We start from the raw sequence: 17,452 nt of genomic DNA, 5'->3' as shown, positions 1-17,452 counted from the left end.
CCTGGGCTGGACCCCAAGGTGGGAAGCCTGTGGCAGCAGGCTGGGCACATTGCTGGGCACAGGGCCTGGGCTCCAGTGCATGTTTGGGTGGGGGAGCTCAGGCTCTTCAGCTGGTGAGAATGCTGATTGCAGCTGGGTGCAGGGGAGGGGCACACGGCCCCCACAACTTGCAGGAAGGACTGATTCATTACCTGGCCAGCGACCCCTGTCTCTCCTGGCCTGACTAGGCATATCCTAACAGCAGCCCAGTCCCTGTCTCCCGATGGGGCCCTTGGGAAAACAGTAGGGCTTGGGGTGCCCTGCTGAGCTAGGTGGGTGTCGGAGCTGAGGCTTCCAAGCCAGCCATCCCCCGCCATTGCCAGTGCCCCTGCCCACAGGCCTGACCCCCCTGGCATGGGAGCGGGCTGGGGTGGGGACCCTGCTTACGTTGCCCATGCTGGCCCTGCTGCCGGCAAGCCTGCTTGCTCGCTGCTCCTGCCCAGGCCTGCTTCTCCCTGCCCCGCGCCCCCTCCCTGCCTGAGAAGTGTCACAGGCCCCCCGGGAGCGGGAGGCAGGCCTGGCACCAGGTAACGGCTCAGCGGCCACGCTCATTGGCCTGTAATTAGGGGCTCTGCGGGACTGTTTGCTTTTTCTGGGCCAGCATCCTCTGTGGCTGGATCTGTCGCTGTCGCCACCAGGTCCGCCTGGGTGAGGGGGCCAGCACCCCTACACCTCACACACTTCGGGGGTCCAGCCAAGGGGACCCAAGGGGACCCACAGCAGCTGAGATGGGAGAGGGGCAGCCGACGATGCCCTTTCCTTGGCCCTCAGCCGTGGGCACCATGGGTACCCGGCCTGACCCCAAGGCAAACAGAGGTTAGGGGCGGGGCTCTGCAGCCTGGGATGCTGACTTCAAATCTTCCCTTCCCCCACTTACTAGCTACCTGACCTTGGGCAAGCAACTTTTCTGTAGCTGAGTTCCTTACTGTAATGGGATAACACTACTGCCTGCCCTGTTAGGCTGTAAAAATGATTTTACCACATGTAGCCACTATTCGTATTAATTTACTGTGAAGATTAACTGAGATTACACCCTAAAGCAAGAGGCAGGGTGCGCACGGAGTCAGATTTCAGGGAGTGGTGCATGCTGCGGGGTGCCAGCAGCTGCTGTCGGGAGGGGACGGGGGCTCTGTGCCAACCCGGCCCCTGCAACAGAATCTCAGACTCTCCCAGATGGAAGAAATTCACCTCTAGTGCGGAAAGGCCCCCCACTGTTTGCCCCTGCTCGCACACCCTGGTGACAGGGAGCTCACTCACTCTATGCTGACCCACCACTCTCCCTGGGAGGCCCCGTCTGCAGGAAATTCACCCTCAGGTCCAGTGCACTCTCGGACCCTGGGGCCTTGCTGTGCTCTGGAGCACCCAGAGCCAGAGCGCCCCATGTGCTCCCACACAGGGCAGACAGTACCCGGGGCAAGGGGCCCCTGCCTGCTCCTCTCCAGGCCTCATCCTGCAGCCCCTCTCGTGACCAGGCTGCCCCTCAGAGCTGGTCAGTGTCCTTCTGGTGGCACCAGTGAGGCCAGCCCTCTTTCTTCCCTCTTGTCCCAGAGCGGGCATCGCACCCGATAACACAGAACCCTGGATTGAAGCCACCCACACCTGAGCTCAAGTCCCAGTGGGTTACTTCACAGCTGTGTAACCATAATAAAATAATTAAAATAACACGGGTTTCTCGCTATGAAATAATTCACTGTAAGTGAACAGATGGGGTAGTGGTTGAGAGAGGTGGCCCCAGGCCAGGCCACTGGGCTCCACCACTTTCTAGCTGTGGGCCTTGGGTCTCCTGAGTCTCCGTTTACCTTGAGATGGGGACACTAACCCTACCTACCTCAGAGGGCGGTGGCAAGAGGTAATTGAACTGTACATGTGGGCTGTGGTCAGCTGAACCCCCGTCCGTTCCTGTGGGCGTGTGTCTTGTGATTTCTCCCAGCCTTCCTGCTCATCAGCATGACCCTGGTCCTCCCTCTCTTGAACTTTGTGCCTCCACCCCCCACTCCTCAGTGGTCAGTGGTCTGGGCTTAGAAGTCACATGGAGTAATGGCCTAGGGCCCTTACTCTTTGTGTCATCACGTAGCTGCACCTCAGCTTCCTTGGTGGCAGAAGGGGTAACCAAACCTACCTCTGGGGGAAAGGGAGGGTGGGGCCCGGGAGGAGATAACGGGGAGCAGCGTCCAGGTCATACCAGGTTCTCCACTGTGCGCAGGTAGCGGGTGCAGTGGCTGTGACCATTGTAATCTGAGAGGTCGGCGGCCGTGTATCCATCGCGGTCGCGGACGTCCAGCTCCGCGCCGTTCACTACCAGGATCTGGCAGCACTGCAGGGCCACGCGGTGAGGACCCCCGCCGCTGACCCGGGCCCCCGTGCCTGGGTAGCGCTGTGCTGAGAACCCGGCGCGGGAAGAGTGCGCCCGCCCTCCTCCTGCCCAAGACCCTCCCCTCCCGGCCCCGCCCCGCCCCGGCTTCGCCGTCACCTCCAGCTCCCCGTTCTCGGCGGCGTCGTGCAGTGGGGTCCCGCCCCACAGGTCGGCGGAGATCTCGCCGCCGTGCAGTAGGAGCCAGCTGAGCACTTTGGCGTGGCCGCGGCTCGCTGCAAAGTGCATGGCCGTGGCGCCGTCCTGGTCCTGCTCCGACAAGCTCACGTCGGTGCAGGTCACCTGGGTGGGAGGGGGCGGGGAAAGAGGGGCTGGGCTGGGCACCGGCCCTCCTGGCCCGGCCCCGTCCCAATGCAGGCCCCGCCTCCTCCCGGGCTCCGCCCCATTCTGTCCCCGAGCTTACCAGCCACACGATGATCGAACTGTGACCCATCTGTGCTGCAGCATGTAGCGGAGTCATGCCGTCGTGGGCGCTCAGGTGCGGGTCCGCGCCGCACTCCTGCACCAGGTACTGCGTCACCTCCAGGTGGCCCTCCTGGCACGCCAGGTACAAGGGCGTGGCACCGTTCTTGATTTGGGCATTCGCTCCCCTGCGAACGGGAAGTACCCCCAGAGGCTCTCAGCACCCGCCCTCTCCAAAGCCTTCTTGGGACCCTCGCCCCCTTCCGGGGAGTTCTGGAGGGCTGGCACGGTGGGACGGAGAGGGCTTAGTCCCTAGGACCCGTTGTCCCTGACTCCTTCTGGACTTAGGCCTGTGCCAGCCTCCTGCAGGGGGTCCCCCTGGCTTGCCCCCAGCAGCCTGCTTTCTGTAATGCACATCTGACTGGGCTTGTCTCCACTCTCACTAAATAGCTCACCGTTCTGCCAAGGTCTACAAGGACATGGTGACCCTGCCTCCCCTACCTTTTCAGCCACACTGACCCATACCTGCTGTCTGCTCTCTCTGCCTTGGATCATGCCTCCCTCCCCCCCAGAATGCTCTTCCCTCCTCCCTCTTTAACACTCAGTACAGACCCCTCCTCCGCGAGGCTTACCCAGGTCCCCCAGGGCAGAGCAGGCCTTCCTTACCTGTGCACCCCACACTGCCCTGGGCCCACTCCAGGGACCACCTGTTAGGCCTGGCTGAACATAAGTGGTTTTGGCCCCTGCCTCCTGTAGAACTTTGAGTCCCCAGAGGGCAGAGTGGTGAGGTTGCCAAATAAAACACAGAATGCCCACTTAAGTGTGAACACCACATAAACAACTAATCATTTCTAAAATGTAAGTGTATCCCAAGTACTGCGTAAGGTACACTTACACTGAAACACGATGTGTTGTGCATCTGAAATCACAGTTCAGCCAGGTATCCTGGGTGCTGCTAACCCACAACCCCACAGAGGGCCGCCACTCGCTGGGCGCTGGCTGGGTGAGTGCTGCGTTATGATATGAACGGGCAGGTTCCCATCGCGAGCCCCAGCTTAGGTTCCTTTTGCAAAGGGGCAGTGGATGCTCCAAGGCTGTGACATGCCTAAGGTCACACAGCTGGTAAGTGGCATGCGAGTGCACATTTGCTTGTGTGATGCAGTGCCTGGCACACAGTAGGCACACAGGGAGCGAAGAGAGGGCATTCCATTGCTTCGCTCCTTGGGGCTTCCCTGGGGCCTAGCTTGCACCTGTCACATCCCTCATTCCTGTTCCCCAGCTCCCACAGGAGGGTCCTAACTGGGGAACAGGGGACCGGCCCCTTGAGAGGAAGTGCTGCTGGGGGCCAGGGAAGCTGACCCCACCACTGGCTGTGCCTCAGTTGCTGTGACTTCCAAGTGCGTAGCACCGCCCAGGGTGCAGTTACCAGATCCTGGCACTAGGTGGAGCCACAATCTAGGCCCAGACTCAGTCGTTGCCCATCAACCTCCCAGGTGATTCTAAACTCGGGGTAGGGGCTGGGTCCCACTGTGCTGGATCAGCCTCTGCGCCCCAGGTAGCGCAATTCTTCCTGGGACTTCACCCATCTACCCCCTCACTTCATCAATCACATGCTCCACCCATCCTTCCACACCCACCCTCCCTCCTTCTTCCAATTGCCAGCCACTAACACAGGCACCAGGCTACTCACTACTCTCCCATCTGCCCACTCACTCACCCTCTCATCACCCCCAACATGACGTGACCCCTCCCTCTCAATCCCCTCCCACCAACCTCCCAGCTGACTTCTCCCTGCCCCTCAAACCCTGGCCTCTGTCCACTTCCTTGACCCCCAGCAGTGCCCACCAAGCAGCCAGTCCCTACCCTCCACTTCCTCCTGACCCAGGCTGCCCTCTGCAGACATGGAGCTGCCATTGGCTGGGTTGACGCTGAGCCCAGTGCTTCACACATTTGGGAGGAGCAGGGGCCATGCCTGGCTGCCCCCCCGTGACCCCACCAGTGTCAGGCATAGAGTGGTGTCCACCGGCTGGTGTTGCTGACACAGTGCGCACGGCGGACAGAGACACACGTGCACACCTCGCCTCAGGAACAAGTTGGAGCAGGGCCACCGGCCTCCACGCCCCGGTGCCAGCCTCGCCCCCACACACACATGCTGGTGGCCGTTTAATATTTCATGACCGACACTCAGTGGCCTGAATTATTCACCCCGTAACCAAGGCACAGGGAGTGCTGGGGCCTGGGGATCGAAGGCTGGAGGGGCCATCGCCCAGGGCCCACTGGACTCTCTCTGGGGATGCCTGGGGCAACAAAACCAGGTCGGGGCACCAGGTCTGCTGGGAGCCCTGCCCCCCTCCCAGCAGTCCGTGCTTGGCAGGTATCCATGACCCAGGGGTGCCCGGCAGCCTGAGAAGGTCTGAGAAGGTATGAGAAGCTGGCAGGCAGCAGGGCCCAGGCAGGAGGGGGTTGCTGTGCCCGCCGCCTCCTGCCTGTCCGCAGGCTGCCCCCTCAGCTGGGGCCCCTGGTACAGAGGAAGTGCTCCAGAGCTGTTCGAGCCCTGGACCGTTTTGCTGTTAGTGTTTCAGCCTCGGTACTCACGAGCCCCATTTGGGAGTCACAGCTCCAGCCTGGGAGACCCCAGGACACGGGGCAGGTCTGCTGCTGGGCCAGGATGGGCAACGGGGTCCTTGTTACCTCAGCTAGGGGCCAGGGGGATGGGTGCCTTCGTGTTATAACAACATGGATGGACAGAAGGAAACACACTAATGAATCAGAGGGAGGGATGAATTGATAGTAGCAGTAGTAGTAGCAGCAATAGTAATTGGTAGTAGTGGCAGCAGGTGCCATCTGTCGAACGATTTCTCTGCTCCAGGCCTTGTGATGGGCGTGATTCATATGCGCTCATCTTGTCCTTGTAAAATGACCTTATGACCCTTGGTTTCCTTTTGCATATGGGGAAACTGAGGCACAGACAGCTAAGATCACTCAGGGAGAGAGAGGCACAGGAGGACCTGGGTGTAGGAAGGACCTGGCTGAGCTTCTTTGAGCTGCGCCAAGATCTTGCCCCTTGTTTCTTTGGCCTCTCCATGCCATTCGGGAAGTGGAGACAATGTTCCATCATGCGACACACCCAGAGAACCCTCAGCAACTGCCTGGTACCAGGTTGCCTTTTAGGGTCCCTCCTCCCTGTGCCTCTGTGCAGAGGGGCACTGCTGGCCTGGGTGGCCAGGCCTTGCCAAGCAGGAGTCACTGCCTACTGGAGAGGGGCAGGGGTCAGGGGACCTGTGGGCCCCACCCCGGCCCAGCCCATCAAGCTCCGGCCATGGTGACAGCGTAGGGGGAAGCAGTCTGCTCCACCCAGCCCCTATGCCTTGCCCTGGCCTCTGCTCATCCCCGGGACTCTGCATGTCACTGCATGGGGCCCCCGTGAGTTCTTCGCCCTGCCGAGCCTCAGTTTCCACATATGGTAAATGGGCACAACAATTGTCGGGCCTCTCCATGCCTCTTGTGCAGAACGGAAGAGGGAGCTTTGCAAAGCTGCATGTTTCCTCTGAGGAAGGGGTGCCGCTGTCACACCCTCCTCTGCCCGCCTCCACCCTCCCCCACCCAGCCACAATACCAACCTTGATAGGATGAAATTTGCACATCCTCATCTGGCCTGGCCACTCCCTAACAGGTGCCCCGCCCCCTTGGAACACCTGCTCCTCCTGGCTTCCTGGGAGGGACTCACCGGCCTGTGCTGGACATCAGCCCCTGCCCCTCTGATATCCAAATGTTGGGGTGCCCCAGGGCCTCCTTTCTTAGTGTACTCTCCCACAGGTGAGGTCATCTACTTCCCAGGGTCAAAGGCCACCTGGACCCGATGCCCATATCTCCCCAGCTTGGACCTGGAGCCTGCACCCTCCCCCCACCTCTGCCCACTCGTCCATCTATGCATTGACCAGGCCTCTTGACCTTTGCATGCCTCGGGTCGCCCTCTCCAGTTCTCCCTCAAGCCCTCCCCTCCACTCCCCTCACTGTCCCTACATGGCTGAGGTTCCCTAGGAGTGATCGCAGATATGATTATTTTCTTCCCCTCGGGGAAAAAAAGATGACAAGAACACACTGTAACCACTCAGCAAGCCTCCCTCTGGCGGCACAGAAGGAGCAGGGAGCGCTTGGGAGGGTCTGCTGGAAGTCTGTCTGGGATCAGCGCCAGCTTATTGTTCCTGTTGCCACAGGAACAGGGCGTGATCCGCCCATGGACGTGACCCAGGTCCAACAGCATTTTCGGGGCCCCGTCATTCCTGCCCCGAGGGTGGGCGGGCAGAGAGGACGAGAACCCATTGTGCAGTAAGGCTGATCTGGACAGAGGGCCCCGCGGCCTTTGGGGGTCCCCCTCTCTTGTCCTCCAGTCACACCTCCTGGCTTATTTGAAAAGATCCCATATTAGGGAAGAAATGCAGCCTGATTGAGGAAGGTTCTAGAACAGTCAGCTTTACACCCAATTCATCAGCAAGTCTGGAATATCTCATGAAGCCTACACTTCCCTGCAACTCTGCCAGGCTTCCGGGCTTCCTGTGGTGCTTGGCGCGTCCAAGCCTAAGCCCCCTCAGGCCTCACCAACACCAGTTCTTGCTGCCAGGCCGCCACGCTGGCTCTTTGCACAGTCGGCCCCTTTTCTTGTTCGGATATCAGCTTAGCTCTCACTTCCTCAGAGAGGCTTTCTGTAACCCTCCATCTAAAGAATGCGCCCGTCACTTCCTACTGAGGGCCCCCTCTTCAGGTGATAGCACCTGTCACCCTTGAATCGTTTGGTGCACCTGTTTCATTAATTCTAGGGACACATCACTGCTGGCATGAGGCTGCCCGGCCACGTGCCAGGAGGCGCAGAGCAGCGAAGGCAGCCGTGAAGGTGGGCCCCTCAGAGCTCGGTTTCACAGGGGCTGCTGGACCGCAAAGCGCCACACGCGAGCGAATAGGCCAGAACTTCTCTGAATGCAGCACGTGTCCCCGATCTGTGTCCCTGATCTGTCTCCTTGTTCGTCCCCTGCAAGTCAGCACTGTGAGGCCACGAGGCCACGCTACGTCTCTGGTGCTGAGGGGGCTGGGCTCTCGGCACGCGCTCAGTTGCTGCTTGTTGAGTGAGTGCACATGGGAGGGAGGTGGGCGGCCAAGCCAGGGGCTCTGACGCCTCTGCACACTTGGCGGGGCTGCTAGAGCAGGTTAGCTGCATTTGCCAGAGGGGCCCAGGGAGGCCCAGGAGGGAGTTCTGTGTGAGGTCATGTGCAGCGAGCTGCAGGCAGGGCCGGACCCCGCATTCATTTGACAAAAAGGTACTAGAATCGGGCCCTGGTCACAGAGGATGGGGACGGCGGGGTTTGCTCTCCTTAGTCGGCAAGAGAGAGGGCAGAGGTGCACAGACGTGCGTGGAAGGTAATGCCAGGCAGTGTGAGGGTCCAGGGGAGATGAGGCGGGAAGACGGGGAGTGTGTGTTGTGGGGCGAGCTACAACCTGAAAAAGCTGGGGCGGGCGGTATGGAGAGGGGGTGGAACAGAAGCTTAAACTTGATAGAGGGAGGGTTCTGTGGGGAAGAGGACCCAGTGCAGGGGACAGCCAGTGTGCAGGCCTGAGGGTGCCGGCCTGGAGAGGCAGAGTAGGCAATGATGGGGGAGCAGTGGAGGCCAAGGGGCGGACCAGAGTGGGGAGGGCCTCTGAGCCATTGTAAGGAAGGTGCTTCCCTGCCCATGGAGGGCGGCCTATGGCTGATCCACAAAGGTGACCTGGGCGGACAGGAAGCGAGCGAGGACTGGGGCAGGGAGAACTATCAGGGCCCATGTGTCCTGACCAGGAGTCAGGTGTGGACCAGGAGTTGCTGCTGGAGGTCACGGCTCTTCCCCCTGAGAGGAGCTTCTCCTGACTCCACCAGGTCCCCCCTTTCTCAGAGCCTCCCCCCGGGTCAGGGTCCCCAGTGTAGACATGCCAGCTCAGGCTCTTCCCCAGGCCCTGCTGCCCATGTGACCTCAGTCAATGCCCAGGTAGACCTGGGGGTGGTAACTGAGCATAACTGAGCCCCCACCGCTGAGATGGAAGCAGATGCTCAGCAGGGAAGGGGCCAAGCTGGGTGGGCAGAGCCTCCAACCTTCTAAGGGGAGCTGCCCTAAGGGGTGAGCCACTCAGCTTCCTGCTCAGGGTGGGGGGCTGTCTGAACCCCTCCCACTGGGCTATGGAAGCAGCCAGGCCCCATGAAGCCTTTCACCAAGAAGGGAAAAGGGGTCCCAGCAAACTTGAAAGGCCCTGAGAGATCAGGACATGATGGGAATGGGAGACAGACCCAGAGAGGGGTGCGGTGAGACCCACAGGGAATCTGTGGGACCTCAGCAGGTTGGCTGGCCTCTTTGAGACACCCTGCCTGTATCTGTCAGTTCCACGAGGCAGGGACATTTGTGTGGTTCACCGATGTGTCCTGGCACTTAGAATATTGCCTAGCATGTTAGTTGAATGAGTTGATCTGTAAAATGGGCTGATTATAGAGTTCCTGCCTCTGGTAGCTGCAAGACTCACACTACTGCTCGGGGCCAGGCTCCTAGGGGGCACTCAGAAGGTAGGAGCTGTTCCGAGTTTGCCCTGACTCCTGGCCAGGGCACTGTCTGATCTCTGTCCTGGGCCGGGGAGGTCTTGGGCACAGAAGACATTTGCAGGGAGCTGGAGTCGATACAGATCTTTGGGCAGGCTGGTCCTCCAGCTGGCTCTGACTGGTGGGGCGAGCTCCAGCGGGGAAGTGCCCAGAGCCCAAACCCCGTCCCCGCCGCCCCCAGCCTTGATATTCAGGCCAGGGGTCCTGGCAGAGCCTGGGGCTTCTCTTCGGCTCAGACTGAGCATGAGGTGGTCCCAGGGCCCCAGGACCCTTTGGGCAGGGTGGTCAGGAGCTCTGGGGACTGCTGGCTCCTCATGCATGCTGCTGGCCAGGAGGGATAGCCCTCCCTACCCAGGGCCTGAAACAGCCCAGCTAGCTCCCACTAGCCTCTGTGCCTCCCATTTAGGGAGCCTCTCTCTGCAGAGGCCTTGGTGGAGGGTCCCCCACAGCCACAGACCTCTGCGTCACTGTGGCAATTCCTTGGCCCCTGGGAGGATTTGCCCAAAGGATATACTGGAGGAGGGGTGGGTGGGTGGGCGGGATCTCAAGCCCTAACTGACACCCCGATGTGTAGTCTGGCATTGTCTGGGCCCTCCCCTGAGCCTGTCCAGCTCTCCTGCTGCTCCACAGCTTGCCATTGCCATGGCCCAAGGCCACCCACAGCCTCCCTGGGTGGGATCGAGTTTCCCACTGGCAGGGCTGGGAGCCCTTCCTCCCTCACCCACCCGCCAGCCAGGGAGAGCTGAGCCCTTGTGAATAATTCACAGGCTTCACAGCGGGGCGGAAAGCTCACGAGAGTGAGAGCAGGGCGCCGCAGCCACTGCAGCCTGGCTGCCAGGCTGCTGGGTCCCCTGACTGTGCCCTGCGGTGCAGGGCAGTCCCAGCACCCCCTCCCCAGGCCCCTGCCCCGGGGTCCCCAGGCTTGGAGAGCAGGAGTCTCCACCCCCAATTTAGTCAGCCAGGTGGGCACAGACCCATACCTCCCCAATTGGCAGTCCTTGCTCCCCCAATTCCCAGCCACCCCTCCTGCCTGAGCCGAATTTGGCACTCGCACAAAAGCACCTCCTTATGAGCCGGACACATGTGCCGCCAGGGCAGGAATAGAGTCCAAGCCCTCTGTCCACCTCCCCGAGATTCACAGTGGCCTCTGGGGGGCTGGCTGCTCATCAGTCCAGGCCATCTGGCCAGAGTCGGCACCAGCCCGATCACAGCCAGCAACCAGCAGGGCCAGGGCAGGCTCAGGGACCCCAAGCCCCCAGGCCAGAGAGGCACAGCCAGAGCCACCTTCCTCAGACTTCTAGGTGAGAAGGAGTTCTGGGGCCAGCCTGGGGCTCCCCTGCCCCTCCCACCCAGCTCCTCATCAGCTCTTGCAGGGGCGGGTCAGGAGCCGGTGATCCGCACTGTTTGGACTGAATTGGCATCACCACCAGCCTGGCTTTGGGGGGTCCTTTATATGAAAGGGGGAGGCTGGCAGGTGCTGGAGTGTGGCCACAGCCCATCTCTCCCCTCTCGGGACCTCTGTGTTAAGAGACAAGATGGGACAGAAACCTCAGAATCGCCTTGGTGGGGGTGGGGGGTGTCACAAGCACTGGTACCCAGCTCTAACTGGAGTCAGAGTCCAGGGCCTGGTGCCCTAAGGGTGCTGATGGTGCTGGGTCGACAGCCTGTCCTTGAGGGTCTCAGGGCCTCCTCCCCTAAGCCCTACTGCCTTTGACGTGGCCCAAACCCTAGCTTGTCCGGAAGCATAGAATTCACACCAAAGTGGTACCACGTGGCCCCTGGCAGGGTTGGCTATGAGGAGAACCCCTGGTCTGGGAGGCGCACCTGCTGGTCCCCAGTGACCAAACCAGGGAACCCCTTGCTTAGTGAGAGGACGGCAGCCTGGCATGGGGTCTCAGGGCCGCCCTACATTCCTGCCAGTGGGCCTGGGCCCAACAGGCTGCTGGCCACAGCCGCCCTGCCACAGAGGCCATGGGGCCAGGCTGGCCTCCTGCCTGCTCCCTGGTGGCCAGTGGTGCTGCAGGTGCCCATGGGTGGAACCTCTCACCTGGTGGTTGCTATTCTCAGGCTGGGTCCTCTGTCACCACTTATGTCCTAGGCACCCACTTGTACTAACAAAGGTCACTGGTCAGATCCCCCATCAGTTGGGTGTCAGGGGCCATTGGGCCCCACCCCCTCAGACAGGGTCTGGGCCGCTTTCCCCCAGGACTCCTGTCACCCCCGGCTGCACCGACGACCTGGCTCCCTTCCTCCCCCAGGACCCCCAAGTCCTCTGCTGTGAATTTAGCCCCTTTATTCCACAGGACCCACCCCACCCTGGGGAGACCCCAGCCCACTGCTCAGCTGTTCCCTCAGCCCAGCCACTCAGGCCTCTGGGGGTTTGGGATCCCCACCACCTTGGGGGTAGGAATGGGCTGAGGGGCCACAGGAAATGATCTGCTGCTCTGTGGACAGCCTGGCTAGAGGGCTGGGGGACTAGAGGAGGTGGGGGTCTGGGCGGGCAGCCGTGTCCCTCCATTTCTGCCCGATTGCCATGCTCCTTCTCTGTTACCTTCCTCACTAGGGGTCTCCGAGCGGCTCTCATCGCTGCAGCCCCATTTAGAGCAGCCTTGCAAGTGAGCTCAGGCCAGAGAGAGAGGGAGCCCTCAGGGCAGGCTGGTGAGCATCCTGGCGGGGAGCAAGGGAGTTTGGCCTGGGTGCCCATCCTCCCAGGGGCAGCTGGGTGCTGGGGGCCGTCTGCTGGCAGGGCTCTGGGGCAAGTGACCGTGGGCAGCCTGCCAGGAGGGGAGAAATCTCAGCTTGAGTAGGAGCAGTGTCTGGCCTGGCCCTCTGGTCCCTGGAGCAGTCACTCCCCAGGCATGCTGGAGGGGTGTGGCAAACTTCAAGCACCCCCAGAGCCCTGGCCAGCCCCACCCAGAGTCCCGACAGAGGAGTGTCCTTACTCAGGGTGGTGCCGGATGAGAAGCCTCAGGGAGGGGAAGTCTCCTTTGGCGGCAGCATAGTGGATAGGCAGGGCACCCATGTCTGTGGCTGCAGTGGGATCCCCGCTGCCGTGACGCAGCAGCCAGTCCACCACCTCGGGGTGGCCGAAGCGGGCAGCCAGATGCAGGGCTGTGGCACCAGAACTGTCTTTGTCCTGTGGAAGGAGAGCCCGTTAGTCCTCCAGTCTAGTCCGGCCCTGTCTCTGGCTCAGGCCGCTTCCTGCATCCCAGCCTCATGGGGGCATCTCTGTCCAGGAACTTCCGTTCACAAGGGGCATCGCCAAGCCGTCCACGGTGGGCTTTCAGAGAACGGCAGCTCACGACTGTGACTTGCCCGCACGAAGTAGGCTTTCAGGCTGTGGCACCCTGCTCGTCTCAGCAGGAGCTCCAGCTTCGGGCCAAGACCCTCACCTGTCACCCAAGTGCTTAGGGAACTCCTGCATGAGCGAGCAAGAGCAGCTGGGCCAGGAAGGGGGCGCTGCTGGGGCCGCACCAGGTTGGCATCAGGACTACAGGGGTGCCCTCTGTGTCCAAGCCTGGCCCCTACCTCCACCCGTCCGCAGGTGTCCATGGGGAGGGTCTCCAGATTTTCCCACCTCCAACAACCCAGTCTTGGTACAGAGTGCCATCCCGCCCCCCAGCTGGGAAAACAGGCTACCTTCTTGCCCCGTGTCCTTGCCCTCTGGGGCAGTAAGCAGGGCCTCGGCAGTCAGCCAAGGGTGGTAGGTGTGGGCTAGAAGCAGCCCCTGGGAGGCGCTTAGGTGAGACCCCCTCCCAGGCGCCCCAGGGGGAGTGGGGCGATAGTGTAGGCCCAGAAGTGCCCGATGTGCCATCGTGAGCATCCAGGTGTGTGTGTCTGCTGTGGGAGGGGGTTGGAGCGTGCTGCTTCGTGACTTGGGTGAGAAGGACGTGCACCGGGAACCCAGAAGTCTGGACTCAGAGGCAGGCTGGCCAGTTTGGGAGGGTGGGCATGGGTTCTAGAACAGACGGAGCTCCTGGCTCCAAGCACGTGGGACAACGGAGGAGAGCAGGGAGCTCGGCTCGGGCAGTGGTGAGAGGCGGGCACGGTTCACTAGAATGAGGGAAGGACATGCCCAGGGAGGGCACTGTGGGGACAGGTGTGGCCGAGGCAGCTGCCGAGGCTCCTGTACGAAAAGTGAAGGGAAAAGAGGGGATGAGGGAATGGAGCCCGGGGCACAGCTGGTAAGTCATGGAGGCTGCGGGGTCGGCAGGGAAGGAAGCAGGGTGCACAGAGTAAGGTGGAGGGGGGCTGAGGGTGAGCAGCCCAGGCAGCTGAGGGTGACACTGAGACCCTTCTGTGTGCTGGAATGCCCGGGCAGGACCAGGAGTCTGGTGCAGCCTGTCCCCTGAGCGCAGGGGACAGGGCTGGCTAGAGGTCACCCAGAGAGGACAATGGTGAAGTATGCCCTGAGTCCAGCTCTTGAGGAAGGTCCTCGATTTCTCTGGCCTGGGGGACTGGGGATCTGAAGCTCCAGGGGTCCTGCTGGCTCCGGCCTCTGGGTGGGGGTGGCAATAAGAAGAGGACCCCAGGCCTATGAGCTCTGGCCTATCCCTGAAGCTGCAACAGTTACCTAGGCCCCAGGGGCCTCATGTGCTGGGGCCTGCACCCTAAATCTGCTTATCTCTCTAGGCTGAGCAGGGCCAGGATCGAGGTCATCCTCCCCCGCCCCATACTTCCGCCTCCAACACCCAAGCCTGCTGGGGCTCGAGGGTGGGAGAGTTGATAAGCTGGGCACAAGGCCACCAGCTCGTCCACCTCCTCTGCAGTGGCGAGGGAGGCTTCCGGCCAAGGCTGGACACCAGGATCAGGGAGGCACCCACCTCCTAAAAGAGTGGGCATGGACCATGTGCCAGGAATTCTGATAACAGAGCCATCCGGTAGATAAGGAGCCAGGCCATCTCCCAGGAAGGGTGGAAGGGGGGCCTTGCCATCCTGAGGGCAAAGGGGGGGGCAGGGGTCTGGCCATCTTTAGGGTACAGCCAGACAGCTCAGTTGCTCCTGCCTCTTCCACATCCAGTGTACCCAGTAGCCTTGCTTGGTGGTCTGGTTCCTCCCTCCATTGGCTTTCCCCAAAGACCAGAGTATCTTCCAAGTCCCTAACTGCAGCCTATGAGACCCTCTAGGGCATGGCCGTGGTGGCTTCTCCCACCCTCACCCTGCTCCCAACACTTGCCTCCCTGTGGCTTGCTCAGCAGGACAGGAATGTGCCTGCCCCGGAGCTCTGCACTGCTTGTCCCTTCCCTTGAGCTCAGCTGCCACTTCCTTCTCATCAGCCAGGCCTCCCATTGGAGGCCGCTCCTCAGAGGGGTCTTTCCTGGCCACCTTGCCCAAGCAGCTCCCTGGTGCTTCAGGCACTTGGCCCAGCAGTAGCTGATGGTACCTGGTCTACTTTTTACCCTGTGGGCCTGCTGTCTTTGGCCCCAGAGAACGGGAAGCGGTGGGGGGTGGGGGGGCAGGAGCGCTCCTGAGTCCCCAAGCTTAGTACCTGTTGGACTCTATTTCCAGCAGGAGAGTCACACAGCAGGGCCTGAGCGGCCTTCTGCTCGGGCTCAGGAGGGGCCACTGACAGACACTGGGTGGGATCTCAGGGCAGGAAGACTCGGGCTGCGCTGGCGAAGTAGCTAGGATTTGGGAGTCTGGAAGGAAGGCCAGATTCTGGGCCCTAAGGAGACTTTCATTGCCCAGGCCCGCCACCATCTCCCCTGCCTCACCTAGCCTTGGGGACGCCCGCATCCCCACCTGGGGTGGGCTCTAAGGCTTCGCCCAGCCCCTCCAGGCCTGATCTGGAAGACATGGGCTTGCAATCCCTGTCCGGGCCTCAGTGCCGTGCCCCCGAGTCCTGGTCTAAATACTAGTCTGGTTGAGCCCCAACCCTTTCTGGGTCTCCATTGCCTGGGTACTCAGCTGGGCAGCGACCAGGGCTTGACCAAGCATCTGCCTGGGTACTTACTCTAAACCCAGGAACCCACCTCACCCAAGCCCTTTGAAAGAAGCTCCAAAGCAAGTTCGATTGGGAGGTGCCCAACCTCACCCACTCTCCAGCCCGGGGGCGGGGGGGGGGGCGGGGGGGGGCTCCAAGGCCAGCACTCCGGCCTGCGGAGGAAGCCCTTGGGCTGCTAGGGAGGGAGTAGGACCCACCTGCACTCTGCAGTCGCCCTGCGAGAGCAGCCACTGCAGGCAGGCGAGGTGACCCGTGGCAGCGGCGTCGTGGGCCGGGGTGGCGCCGTTCCGCGCTCGGGCAGCGGCGGGCAGGGCGGCCTCCTCCACCAGGAAGCGCAGACAGTGCAGCTTGCCGGCGCGGGCCGCGTGGTGCACAGGCAGCGCGTCCAGCGGGTCTCGAAGCCAGGGCCCCAGCTGGCCGGCAGCGTGCAGGGACTCCAGCACTGCCAGCTCGCCCTGCCGCGCCGCCTGCAGCGCCTGCTCCAGGGCCATCGTGCCGCCCGCGGCACAGCGCCCCGTCCTCAGCGTGCTCCCCCGGGTGCCATGCGCCTGGCCTCGGACACCAGGAGACCCGCGGCGCGGCCGTCGGGGCCCTGAGGGTTGGGAGGCGGAGCAGCTGCCGGCTTGGCCTCTGCTCCTCTCTGCCCCGCTCGCTCCGCTCCGCCTCCGCGGCACTCTGGGCTCCCTCCCGGGCGACTTCGTACTTAAGTCTCGGCCCGCCCCCCGCACCACCTCCGTCCCGCCCAGCCTGCCCTGCGCACCGCCCCTCGGGCTGGATGGCCTTGCCTAGGAGCCAGGTGCCCAGGGAATTTACTCCGCAAGGTCCGTCTGGGAAGTGTGCGGGACTGGGTTTCTAGCGGCGAAAGGGGTGCTCGGGTCAGGGGCACTGCAAGGCAGGAGCAGGCCTACGTGCCCAGGGGCTCCCGGTCTAGGCCCCAGTGGATGCAACTGGGGCGGGGCGGGGCCCTCCCCCCTCCCCCCTCCCCCCTCCCCCCTCTCCCCTCCCTGAGCCCCACCAGACCCAGGAGCTGCTCTCAGAGCCTCCAGTGGGGAGGGAAGGAGAGGATTCTGGGTCTAGAGGGCTGGGTTCAGGGAGCCTCCAGAGCTGCTGCGTGTGTGTGTGTGTGTGTGGAGGGGGGGGAGTTAACCGTGAACTTGAGGGAAGGGGTTGCCAAATGGAGAGAAGGAAAAGCAGGGATGCACAGGCCGAGGTGGTGGAGAGGTTCGCCAGAGCGGTGACGGGGAGAGAGGGGGCCCGCCCGCACAGAGGCCGTAGGAAGGTGCTGGGAGGCAGCCCGGCAGGAGGGCACACGTGGGTCAAACCACCTGCCTGCTGGCCAGAAGCCCTTGCTGGAAGCCGGAGGGAAGCACCGCTGGCCGAGCACAGGAAGAGCTGCCAGGAGGTGGGGGCTGCGTGGCTGTGGGAGCACAGCAGCACATCCTGTGACTTTGAAACAGTCTGTGCCCTGCCTTCCTCCACTCCCCCACCCCGCGCTGGAGCCCCACGGGGGCCTGGCCTTGGGCTATTTCACCCAGCACCTAGCCAGCTGGCACAGGGCAGCGCGGAGATGTAGAGCGAAGCTGCTTCTAGGAACAGTGGGAGTCCTAGGGTGGGATTCTGCAGCCGCCACGGATACCATTCCCTGGGGCCACCACGTGGTGGCGCTGTATGGGGTGGCCCTTCGACCTCCAAAGCACCCTGACAACATCAGAGCGGCTGTGCAGGCGTTTTGCCGTGGGTTGAGGTGGGTTTCCAGTGACTTCTACTTGGCCAGACCAGCCTTACTCCTTCCATGACATCTATGGCCACTCTGGTTTGCAGACAAGGGGAGGGAGGAGTCCTGTCCTGGCAACCTCCGAGCTTCGTGATTCTTGATACCCCCTGGAGCTGTCCTTCTCCGGCCCACCCAGCAGCGGGCACACCCTGAGGTGGCAGGGGTGCTGTGGGACAAAGATCTGAAACGGCTTGCCTGGGGTGCCCCTGCCTGTGCCTCCTCCACAGCCTACGTTACCTTCCGCAATTCATGTCCTCCACCCCCTGGATCTGGACACCCTCATCTATCATGTGGCTTTGTCATTTGGGA

The 17,452-nt window shown here is 62.1% G+C and overlaps 1 protein-coding gene across 6 annotated transcripts in view; it reads right to left on the bottom strand.

The window, feature by feature from the left end:
• The window catches only part of ESPN (espin), a 30,406-nt gene extending 14,372 nt beyond the window's left edge, over window positions 1-16,034 (bottom strand). For 5 of the 6 annotated variants that reach the window (XM_071220829.1, XM_053920985.1, XM_053920986.1 and 2 more), the window contains exons 1-5: window positions 15,567-16,034; window positions 12,368-12,561; window positions 2,814-3,000; window positions 2,510-2,692; window positions 2,222-2,353 (exon numbers count right to left, since the gene is read on the bottom strand). In XM_071220829.1, the coding sequence (XP_071076930.1) occupies window positions 2,222-2,353; window positions 2,510-2,692; window positions 2,814-3,000; window positions 12,368-12,561; window positions 15,567-15,860 (990 nt within the window). In that variant the 5' untranslated portion in view covers window positions 15,861-16,034. Of the gene's footprint in view, window positions 1-426; window positions 1,648-2,221; window positions 2,354-2,509; window positions 2,693-2,813; window positions 3,001-12,367; window positions 12,562-15,566 lie in introns of those variants that run through there. The other variant, XM_053920983.2, reaches the window with a different exon arrangement.
• Window positions 16,035-17,452: the final 1,418 nt, after the last annotated feature.

This window comes from Desmodus rotundus, chromosome 3, assembly GCF_022682495.2.
Source record: "Desmodus rotundus isolate HL8 chromosome 3, HLdesRot8A.1, whole genome shotgun sequence".
Taxonomy (NCBI): domain Eukaryota; kingdom Metazoa; phylum Chordata; class Mammalia; order Chiroptera; family Phyllostomidae; genus Desmodus; species Desmodus rotundus.
This window is presented reverse-complemented; position numbering and strand designations above follow the sequence as displayed.